The following is a 12,012-nucleotide window of genomic DNA, read 5'->3' as shown; positions in this document are numbered from 1 at the left end:
TCCAGTTTTTCCTTTCATGCCCAACAATATTATTTTGTTTTCTCTCCCTCTTATTACTGGTCTCCACCAAAAAGTGCTAAAAAAAAAATGGACATGTGCCAAGTGGAATAGGCTGGATAAATACCATCCCTCCACTTTTCATGTTCAGCTTGCTGACGTGTGGCAGTTTGTGCAAGTGACATGAAAGGGCCGAGTGTTTCACCATCATGTCTGTGTGTGATCTGAGAACAATTAGCAATCAAGTCCTCGTCAAAAGAATGCAGAAGGAAGAGAAGAAAAAGTCTCCTCTATTCACATTAATCAGCCAAAATGACACTTTTACAGCGTTTAGAGGCTGTGGTCATTATTTTTAGAGTTTTTCATCTTGACTTCTTTGGACTAAAATGATGAGGGGGGAGAAAAAAAAAACAGTCTGACTATCTGACTGCAGGCGTGTTGTTTTTTTTTTGGTTAATTGTTAATTGGATTGTTATTCATTCCCCCCAATGTGTGAATCTGCCACCTCGGCCTCGCTGTCTGACACCCTTTTGGTCGCGTCTCATCGGCTGGAAAACATCACAGCAGTGCGATCAGTGTGTGAAAGCGGGTGCGTGTGATGTGGGGTCATGCTGTGCGAGCATTATGACTGATACAGTGCGGTTGGTTTGCGCTACAGTTCAGCTGCACTGATACTTTGTCGTTTTTCCTGTGTTTCAGTCTGAGTCGGAGCAGGACGAGGAGAGTACAGGCAGCATGGGCTCCGCTGCAGTTGCTGTAAGTCCTTTCTGTTGTTTTGCTTAATCATTACCGAGCAGGTAAAAACATCTGAAGTCTCCAGAGTGGCGTTTCTTTTTTTCCTTCTTACTGACCGTTTTGGGTTTGCTCCTGTAAATACACGTCCACTCTCCATGTAACAACAGTCCTCGCTAAACAAATAAGTACAAACTGTTGGGCTTAGTGTTGCGTCATCATGGGTGTCTCCCACAATGTGTCAGTTGGCTGTGACTCGGTGGCTTGTAGGAAATGGATTAGAGGTTTGTGGCCTCAGCACTATCAAAAGAGCCCACAACAGGATGTGTGTCTCTGTTCTAGCTGGATCCTATAGAAAAAGAGTGGATCTACTCTGCTGCCGGCGCTCGAGTCCCTGACCTCTCTCAGCTGCTCAGACAGGACCCCTCGCTGGCAAACAAGAAGGTAGCGCCGCCTTCTGCCCCAACTCTCCAAGGACAATTCCAGTTTATTACAATTTTTAAAAAAAAATTTAGGCCATATGTTGGGAATAAGTCAATCAAATATGAAAAGTTCCCACAAGACCCCCTCAGAATTAGCTGATTAAAAAAAAATAATAATAAAATTTGGCAAAGTAACTTTAGTAAAAGGGCCATTTCATTCCCATTCACCCACATTTCAGAACTTTTCACAGTTCATGTCATGTATTTTTTTGAAGAAAAAAAAAAAAAAGGAAAACTTCCACCTAAATCATTGAACCTTGAGAAATCCTACAGTTTTCATATAACAGTATAACATCTTTATTTTTTTTAATATGTTTTCAATGGATATGAAAACTTTCCCTTCAAAAAGTTTAAAAGAAATCAAAACACTGAAAAATAAATACTGTTAAAATGTCCCAAAAAGTGGATTTTCCAGCTCCGAAGCTAATTTTAGGAAGACCTTTTTGATGTAGCACCAATTGATATGAAAACTAAGTTTTTTCTACCCACAACAAAAACTTTGGTTGAACTTGAGTAAATATTAGTTGAGATATTAATTTTGGAAAATTTAAGATTTTTCATTTTGATGATAAATTATAGATTTTTATAATTTTAGTTTCTGGTAAAAGGGAAATCCAGCATAATCTATTGATATGATTACAAGTTCTGACTTTTTGTTGAGGTTTTTTGGGATATTCAGTAAAAAAAAAAATTCAGCCAAATTCTGTGAAAAATAAGCAATTGGTTAGGCTTTAAAGATGCTTTAAAAGAATGGATGAAGTTTAAAAAAAAATTTAAATTCATAACTCAAAAAGTGTTTGGAGTAGAGCTGTGGGATTTTGCAAGACTACATGGTTTAGGTAGAAGTCTTCGCCTGATTTATTTTAAGAAAATCCCTGACCTTAACTGGGAGGCTCTTGGTGAGTTGGCATGGATTCGCCCTATATTTAATGAAGCAAGCAACGTTTTACATTCATACTATAGCTATTGTCAGTTACAGGCCTTTGAAGTACATGGGGACAGGTTGAAATTTAGCATTTCTTAATTTGCAGAACTTTTTCCAGCATGTCTGATCCCTCATAACTTACAGCAGACAGACGTATAACATTTTCAGGGCTGGAAAACACACTTGACGTTGAAAACTGACACCAAATCTTTCAAATGTTTACATCCGCAGCAGGTGTCACAATCTAAAGCCAAAATTTTGTATTGTCATCCTATCCCACATGGTTATATGACCTTTCAGTGTTTACCCAAAATACACTTATTAAAGTTCATTCAGAACACACATCAAGGTTGCCAATGACTGTTTCTCTGACACTGTGTCATAGACATTAAACTGGAGCAGTTTTGCTGTTTAAACTATGATATTTAATTAGGGAATAAAATTGTGCTTAAAGAAAAATGAGATTTTGGCTTTCGACTGTGTATGCTGGATGTAAGATTGATCTGTTGCAGTTTTTATTAGAACTCACATGTGTTTCTGTCCTGTACTCATGAAGCTATGAGGGCTCAGAAAAGTTTGAAAAGTAACACAAATAAATAGGTGCAGAATTTCAACTCACCGCTGTGTACTTCGAGGGTCTGTAACTCAAAGTTTTTCATAGTTTGATGGCAAACACTATCAGACATGAAAGAATGATAATCTTTCTTTTTTTATTGTGACATTTTTAAAGTTTATTTCAAATTCCTTGGACAATTACGGACACATGGCTTGTCTTAGTGTGGGAAAACTTTGTCTTGTTGCTCCCTTTTTTCTTTTTTAAAAATCCGTCTCCTGTCTTGTTTTTCTAATCTTCACAGTTCACGTGTGGTTGAAAAGTAAACAGCAACGAGACAAGGGGGCCCTAAAGCTCCTGGTTTTGTTCCTTTATCTCTGTAGCTCCTGTGTTCAAATGTTCTTCTTGAACTTCTTGGACTTCAGTAATCATTTTGATGAATAAAGCATTATACAATGTGATGACCAGAACCAAAAAAAACCCCCAAAAAACAAAGTGAGAGCCGAGTTGCAGTAAACTGGAATTTTCCCCCACATGTAACACAAACACACAAACTTTTTAAATCTAAAATCTCAAACAGTTTAAGTGGATTTCACTAACACACGTTTTCATCTTTTTTTTGGTGCGATCAAACCAGGACTTCACCTCAGTGAGTACCTGATACTTCTACATGTGACCTGTGATGGTTTTATTATCAGCTGTGTTGTTTATCGTTTCGTGATTCTTGGCTGACCCAAAGCTTTTCACTTTCTCGTTTCGGCACATGCTGGTTCCCGACTGTGACCGTGACCGCCGCTCTCAGGGCGTAAGTTCCATCCACTGTACTTCTGTCATTTCCAACTTACTTTTACACATTTCTCAAATTCATCAGCCGTTATTCCTCGCTCTCAGAACCTGCATGTTGCTTGTGTAACTTTTTACAAGCTCATCCCGCTGTGATTTTCCCCTTAATAGTGTTCTGAGAACCCTGTGTTAAAACATCCAGATCGCGCATTTCAAAGGTCCACTATCAAAAGGATTATGAAAGATAGCTTTTTAGCTCCTGTGCCCCCCTGACAACCCAAATCCTTTTATTTGTCTCCCTGTGCGCTTAAGAGATTTGAGCTCATGTTTGTTGTCCCTCCCCTGTGTCACAGTTCTCACACCGTCCTGTGGCCGTGGCAGACCACCTTCTAAGCCTGAGCCATCTCCACCCGGACAAGATAGCACGGCCGCCATTGAAGTGTAGGGAGACCGGGGGGGAGGGGGATTAAGGAGAGTCTTAATGCCCCACAAAGACTTCACCCACTTAAAGATAATCTGAAAGTAATAGAGCAGGCTGGGATTAATTGTAGAACAATGCTGGTTGTGTCCCTGGGAAGGTGCTAAGTCCCCCTCAGGCCTCTTTGATGTTCCCTTTAGCCCTCAGCCTTTCCCTGTTCACCAGAGGCGGACGCCTTTCCAGAGAGAACGCACAGAGATGCCAGGAATCAAAAATAAAGTCTCCTGGAAACAGCCTTTAAAACCAGGAGTTATTATATTTGATCTGCGTCCGTCATGGTTTGATTTCGTTCCACAGAAGTTCAGCCTCGTGTCCCACATAGCATTCTCTAAATCACATGTTTGAGCAGGACTGAAGGGATTACTCTTCATCCTGGGAGGACTTAAGTGTTTCCTGCTCTGACCAAATGTTTGTGAGGATCAGGTGGATATGCTCTTCAAACAGTGCCTTGAAGGTACACTGGCTTAAAAGTAAAGGCGCAACACAGGTCATCTCACCTAAATCCAGCGCTCCTCGTTCCTGAGTCTCACGCCCTTTTTTTTTTTCGTTTCCTCCTCCTGCTCTCCTCGTGACGTCGGCCTCCATCCCTGCTGTGACAAACTTCCTCCGCCACGCAGTTTGTAAGTACATCATTCACCCATCACTCCTCTCTGACTTCCTACACATCCAGGGAACACAGGTCCTTTGTGAGCTGTCGATATCAGTCCTCTTTAGCCACCACTTCCTTCACTTGGGGGGGACTCGTGGAGATTGGACAGGTGGGGGGTCACCTCAGCGGGCAGGAACAGAAACGAGAGGCGCAGGAAGGGAAAGGCGCAGCATCCTGTTCAGCCTCGTCCATCACTCCCGCCTGCTGGGAAACCTGCTGAGCCGCCTGTCAAGCAGCCCTTCGGCCAATCCGTCTTCAGATGTGACAGGAGACGGACAAAAGAGATGGAGATACTCTGGCCAGACAGCATCTATCACAATCTGTCTGCCAGACGTGTGACACGGAGAGATGTAGCTACATATTGCTTCCTCATTCCCTTCGGGGGAAAAGCAGAAAATTTTTCTGTTGCGAGATGCCGGACAAGTTTGTTGTGCTACGATTAGCATAAGAGCCTCCAAACACAAAAGGACTCACTCAAGCAGTGGCCTTGTCCCAGTTTGTATTAGGATTACATTTAAGCCACAGAGCAAAGCATCCTTTTGCTCTGAAATAACAAGGTGTTTCTATTAGTCAAAGACTCTCCGAAACATGTGCATAAAAAAATATTCTGTTTACTGCATACTGAAAAAGATTTTTAGTAGGGAGTTCATTATGACTAAATTCCTAGTCAATTAAACAACAACAAAAAAGCTATTTGAAACCATTATTCACGTTCTTTTATAACCAAATCGTACTTTAAATGCTGCTATAGTGTGTAACATTATTCTACCAAACAGTCCCCAAATTTAAAAAAAGAACATTTAAAACAAAAACCCTCCAGGTTAACATCCACACGCTTGTACTGAATGTGGTTTTATGCCAGTTTGTTCTTACACAGCCTACACACAAACTTATTTTCATTTCCAAGATCAAAATACTGCCGAACCACAATGGTTTTTAGAAAATGTCGCAATGGCCACTTTGCTGGTTTATTGTCTGGGAAGTAGTGCAGGTAAGAAGCAGCACACCAACCTGCAACCAGGAAGCTGCGTAACAACTTAGATGCAACAGTTAACTGTTGTTGCACTTTAAAATGTTAATAGTTAATTGAACAAACTCGCACTTATGGAAGCAACCTTTATTTATTCACTTGACTCATCGCATAACCTGTTTCTCACGTAGAGGCAACTGTGTTTCCTATTCAGGTGTTAAAATATAAGCTAATACACAGCAATGTCAGTGCAGACAAATGAAATGAAAATGAATGAAATGAAAAATACTTTATTTATCCCAGAAGGGAAATTCAATAACAATATTAAATGAATTAAGAGTGGATGCACTCTTAAATAAATAAATAAAATAAAATCCAGCTGATTATTGCATTTTTGTCCTCTTAAGCCCCAGCTCCTGTTTGATATGATTTTTTTTCTTCCTCTTTGCTGTTTGATCAGATCAAATAGCAAAGAGGAATAAAAAATAAAAAATATAAAGATTTTTTTTAAATTAAAAAAAAAAAATAAAAAATATTGTAAAAATAAAATTAAAAACTAGCAATAATAAAAATAATAATTAAATAATAATTTTCAAAAAAGATTAACTGCTGTGGCAATATCACTAAAAATGTGATGTCCACGCATGTGGACACCAGGTCTTAAGAGGTTAAGGTTAGGTTCATCTTGTATACATCTCTCATTACAGTCACAATTCAGAAAACAGGTTAAAAATCTACTTAAAGCTGAATTTTTTTTCGAACCAGATGGTTACAAGAGTCTTTCAGGAGCTGTTTGAAGGGTTGCTAGGTATTTACTTTAAAGTTCTGTGACTCAGTAGTAACGGTAATACATGAAAGGTGCAGTGTGCAGGCCATTTGAGGTAAAGAGCAGCAAAAACTTTCCAAAAGCATCTGCAGAATTCATGTAAAATCAGCCACATGGCCTCGTCAAACGGCAGCGCTATCGGAGCAGAGACTGTTTGTAGTAGATATCTGATTGCACAGATGGCAGAGCTGAAGGTAGATCAACACCAGGAATAGAAAGAAAAAGATGGAGGGGACATACAGCAAAGATGTTTTGTTATTTTGTGTTTTTTTGCTGCTGTTGTGAGTTTGTTTGACCAGATAAACTCCTATAAAAGCATTGGATGTTGTTGCTGAACTCTCAGAAACGTAGCTTCCATTTCTTCTGATTGAAACAGTTTCTCAGGCAGCGTGTGTTCAATCAACCAAAGTAACATGAATAGCAAAAACTGAAGTTCGAGGGTTTTCATCCCGGGAGGCTGTTACCGTTTGAGGAATCAGTGTGCAGAGGGGACGGATGTGGTTACACAGCCGACATCTGCACCTACACTGCTTTCACCTGTTGATAGCCCGTAATTATGCAGCTTAAAGAGTGCAGGAAAAACACAGGAGATCACAGCTGCAGTCAGACAGGTGGACATGGTTTGGTTTGTGACTGCGTGTCGTACATACACGTGTCTATTACTTTCCACATCTGCAAACATGCGATATTGTCTCTGCACAGAGACATGTGGCTGCATCTCTTGTGTTGGAGGGGCGCTCGTGTTTCCCTCCCTGACGTGTGCTGACAGTAGTGTGCTGATGTCTGGGTGGGTCTCCCCTCTGCAGGTCACACCAACATCATCAATCTTCCCCCGGGTGACAGGCAGCCGGGCCCCCCAACCGTGGGCACAGTGCTGTGTTGTTTTGTAATTAGGCTCCGTTAGATGGCAGGAAACCATCTCTCCATCCCTCCCTTCTTACCATCCCTCCATCCGTCCACTTCCCTCTGTGCACAGCTGGCCCGCTGCCCTCAAACGGCCAATAAGAATGTGCCCTGCTCGTCGTCCGCAACGTGTAATATTGCTGCTGTAATTGATGAAGCATATTGTGTGAGTAACACCTCTCTCTGTCCTTATTGTGAACAGACAGCTCTGCACTGGGCGGCCAAACACGGCAACGAGGACATGGCCACTCTGGTGGTGAAGGCCGGAGCTGATGTCAACACTAAATCAGTGAGTTTTTATTTTTTTTTATGGACAATGCTTTTAAAGAGGCACTCCAGCTACTTAGTGTTTCACATCAATAAAATCTGTGAGTTGTGAAAAACAGATCACAGCAGCTTAAGAGAGTGAGACGAATGCAACTCAGAGGTATTTTTCACAGCATTGCCAAGTGGCAATAGGTATTTTGTGCACTCCAGGTTGTAGAAGCCCTTTTAATTTTCCCATAAACAATGTTACACAAATCACAGTTGAAGCACTTCAACGCATGAAACCCTCCCGGTTCATTCATCAGGCCAAAACACTAACTACTGTGGGCTCTTTGAGCAAAAGGAGAAGCTTATATACTTAACAAATTTTGAGGTAGATGTTAATGGTGCATTTTGGCAAGAAACATTCAATCACAGTACTTAAAGCTGTGGTAGACTCAAACTCCACACCGGCCTCTGGGTGCATCATGACTTACAGTCCGTCAGCATTTGGAACTCAATGCTGGGAGTGTGTCGCTTAGTTAGAGATGGTAGGGGACGCAGGATTGTGGGTGTTTTGAGACTGCATAGCCCATCATGCAAGAGCAAACAACTGGTCTCCACCACGAAAGGACTGCAGGCGTGGACGAGGGTGACTGGAGGTCCAGGCAGCCACAGACTAGCGTGCCTTGGGAGACCTGCATGACAGCTTTGGCTGGACGCTGGAGGCCAAAGAGGCTCCATTGTCAAGATTGTTCATGAGCCAGTCAGGAATCGACATTGTAAAAAAAAAAAGAAAAGAAAGAAAGAAAAGAAAAGAAAAAATACTGTAAAATGTTTTAAAAACAAACAAAAATAAAAACAGCAGCAAGAGAGCTACAAAATAATCCAATGTAAAAAAAAAAAATGGTGGAAAACAGCAAACATATGGAAAATAACTATATATGGTTAGCTTATATGAATGCAGTTAAATAGTGTAATTTTATAGTCACACAAGTGATTATGATTTAGAGAAACAAAGAGTTGTATTTATTGTTTTTTTTAAAAAAAATCTTGTAGTTACTGTTAATGTGTAAGTTACTTTTACCTGTGATTTCACTAGATAAGATCTTTAATTACCAACACTGGGAAAAAAATGAAAAAAAATCTGTAAAATAACAATAAATTCTTCAAAGAATGTGGTTAAAAAAAATAAATAAATAAATAAAGTCATTTTCTTTTTTTTTTTGTCTACGGAAAGGGTTCTGCCTAGATTCAGCTAAGGAAAGGAAATCATGCTTCATATACAACTGTTTTCATCAGTTAAGTAGTAAAATGTACAGTTAGTGGAGTGCCCCTTTAATGCTGTGGTGTGTTGCATTTTGCTTTAGTGTGACAGTCACTGGTTTATTCATGGTGTTCTTCTTTCTTGCAGCACGTGAGTATCCAGGCTTTTATCTGGCGGTGACGGCTTTGTACAGTAAGTTGTGGGACTTGAAAGGAAAAAAACATGGCCGCTGCCCTCTTCTGTTGTGCCCTTCAGTGATGTAATGATCTCTGTGAAGATCCAGCTGTGCAAATGTATTACAGCAGCACATGTTGCGGGGCTGCAGAGGTACTCCGCTAATAAATCATGTCATGTCATGTTAATTGTTTCCCAAAACACTGCGTCTATGTGCCAGCGTGCACAACTCTACAACTATGCAATTTTCAGCGAATTACCAAGCAATTATGTTTTTATCATTATCTGGTGTTTCCATAACCTTTTGCTAATTTGTATATTTTTTTCCACGCTGCTTTCATTGGCTGTGTCTGGTGCCTGGGAAACGCTAGGGGGTAGGTACTGAACCTTACAGCACTTTGCCGCAGTTACTCGACTCTAGACAAAGTAAAAAATTTAGATTTTAAACTCTTAAGTCCTTCATGTGTCAGTGAAGTGAGAGTTGAATGTGTGTTTGCATGCCACTGTGCCTCAAAATATACATGTGTGGATGTTCTTAATACACACTTTCCTTTTGTTTGACATTTCGTTTCGTCCTGCAGGGATACACACCTTTGCACATTGCAGCGTTACACGGTCATCGGCATATCCACGACCTGCTCACAGGGACATACGGTAAACAGGGCTTTTGTTTCATACGTTAGTTGCAAGGATGCCACCACACAAAATGGGCAGTATGATTGTTGTTTGACATTTAAAGCCTTAAGCATCTAATTGACAAATCACAGTTTTGTATCCTTCAACTGACGCTTGATTGAAAAAGTAAACCTCTTTGCATTAATGCCATCTGTTACGACACTGAAAACTTTTTTTCTTTTTACCGTATTAAAGACACCAATCAGTTAAAGAGTGACATCAGGTTGCAACCTCACGTAGGTGGCTGTGTTTACCTTTAGATTATGTCGTTCCTCTAAGCCTTAGGTGTAAGGTGTCAGTCAAGCAGCTTATCTGCTACATTCCATGACACGTCTCGGTTTTCGCAGATTTTGAATTTTTTTTCCCTTATCAGGAGCTAAAGAAAACTTGCGGGACTACAGTGGCCATCTTGCCTGCCATTATCTGAACATCAAAGAACCAGAAGGTCCAGAGGAAGACTGCGAGCTGCGTGAGTTCTTCATACTTTTACTGCTGTTTGATGATTAACGACTGACAATTTAATGAATGCAACAAATGAAGTTTTTACAGCTTTGCTCTAATTTAGCACTGTGGTGGTTTTATGGCGTTCTTTCACATGTTGTTGTATTACTCTGAAGTGTGTGCTGTATTTCATTTACTCCTATCATTCTGGATTTACAATGTTTTATTCTAAACTTTAGATATAACTGCAGTAATATAAAGACAGTACTGCAGCTTTTTGTTTGAAAAATGAGTCATGGGCTCATGTTTTGCAGGATGAGTTAGAAGTATTGCATAAAATGTTGTTTTAAATAAATTCTTCAGTTGTCTGACTGAAGAACATGTGGACATAATTTAAAGGTAAATGTTAATTGCAAAATGAAAAATAAGCTTTTTTTGTAGAAACAGTTCAACATGTTGGGACACACACAGGACAAAGGTTCTATCAAATCGTGATTGATTGAATCCAGATACTTTATTTTTAAACAGGTCTGGACAGTAGGGAATGAAGACATGTATAAAAATGTGCTCTTTCTGTTTCACTCAGTGCAGCAAACTAAACTATTGTTTAACTGTTTTAAGAGGTAAAAGATGCAACTACTAAATAAAAGTTGGACATCTTCTAATTGATGTAGAGACCAACACTAACAGAAATAACTGTAGTCAACTATCAAACATAAACCACATATTTCATCACTCCTCTGTGATGTACATCAACCGTCCTGACTCATTTTTGCTATTAATTCTATTTTATCATTTAGTGAACATTAGTTAAGTAAATCACTGATGTTCAGTGTGCACAGTACATTTAACTATTCATCTTACCTCCGGGCAGGCTTATTGCATTACAAGGTTTAGTAATGGATTTGTAGGCCACTGGGCTCAACAAATCTGTGTATTTTACCAACTTGAAACCAAACTCAGAACAGAAAAGCGCAGATTTCAGTCTCATCAATCAAATATCCACATCTGATTTTAAATCAAGGTCAGAGATCTACATCATTTGGTGATAAGACAATGACAATGGCATTTAATTAAGTCACTTATTATTTTTAAACAACACACATTTAAGTTTACGACTGTCAATAGTCACCCCTGAACTCTGATACGCAATTACACCACCAACGTCACATCGCTTGAGCTCGGGTCAGCACGAAATCGAGGCGGAAACAGCTCACGTAATCAGAATTCTGACTCCAACATATTCTTACATTTACACTCTATTTGCAGTTTTATAGCTGAATTTAATTATCTGGTCAAACAACAATGCGTGAACTCAGCACAAGCAACACATGACACTCTCCTGGAGTTAACGTGACAACAACACAAATAAGTCATCTTCATCTGAAGACAGAATCAATGTCAACAATCTCCAGCTACACTGTAAAAATTAATCTCAATGTATTGGTCAATAGAAAATATATTCAATAATAGAAAATGCTACACTTCGTAGCATATCGTATTTATAACTTGAGGTACGCACTCTGTCCACACTGATGATGGAAGACTCTTATGGCTGGCCACCAAATATGAAGTGAAGCTAGGCTTAGCTTAGCAAAAAGACTGGAACTGTTTCCCGTCTTTATATTAAGGTAACTGGTTGCCACTTAATATGTACCTTACAGTGAAACTGATCTCATCTCAACCCTAAACAACAGAATAAATAAGCCTTTTTTTCCCCAAAAAATATCGTGCTCCTCCTTTAAATGGATTTTCTCCCCTGATTATTCCAATACTATTACATATAAACTATTAATTATACCTTTACTACAAAGGTGTCAGTATCACCAGAAGCTGTTTTGCAACTCAGACTGAACCAGCTCAGATCACACCCGTCACAAACCAGTGCTGGTTCGGAGTCAGTTCATCTTT

General features: G+C 39.7%; 1 protein-coding gene across 1 annotated transcript in view; it reads left to right on the top strand.

Moving 5' to 3' along the window:
- Positions 1 to 12,012, top strand: part of LOC103370645 (ankyrin repeat domain-containing protein SOWAHC) — a 29,767-nt gene that overhangs the window by 16,385 nt on the left and 1,370 nt on the right. Inside the window, exons 5-13 of the mRNA XM_008299767.1 lie at positions 697 to 753; positions 1,072 to 1,173; positions 3,327 to 3,338; positions 4,568 to 4,570; positions 7,501 to 7,587; positions 8,959 to 8,961; positions 9,357 to 9,359; positions 9,567 to 9,639; positions 10,034 to 10,129. Coding sequence (XP_008297989.1) covers positions 697 to 753; positions 1,072 to 1,173; positions 3,327 to 3,338; positions 4,568 to 4,570; positions 7,501 to 7,587; positions 8,959 to 8,961; positions 9,357 to 9,359; positions 9,567 to 9,639; positions 10,034 to 10,129 — 436 coding nt within the window. The remainder of the gene's footprint in view (positions 1 to 696; positions 754 to 1,071; positions 1,174 to 3,326; positions 3,339 to 4,567; positions 4,571 to 7,500; positions 7,588 to 8,958; positions 8,962 to 9,356; positions 9,360 to 9,566; positions 9,640 to 10,033; positions 10,130 to 12,012) is intronic.

This window comes from Stegastes partitus, unplaced genomic scaffold, assembly GCF_000690725.1.
Source record: "Stegastes partitus isolate 25-593 unplaced genomic scaffold, Stegastes_partitus-1.0.2 Scaffold1458, whole genome shotgun sequence".
Lineage (NCBI taxonomy): Eukaryota > Metazoa > Chordata > Actinopteri > Pomacentridae > Stegastes > Stegastes partitus.
This window is presented reverse-complemented; position numbering and strand designations above follow the sequence as displayed.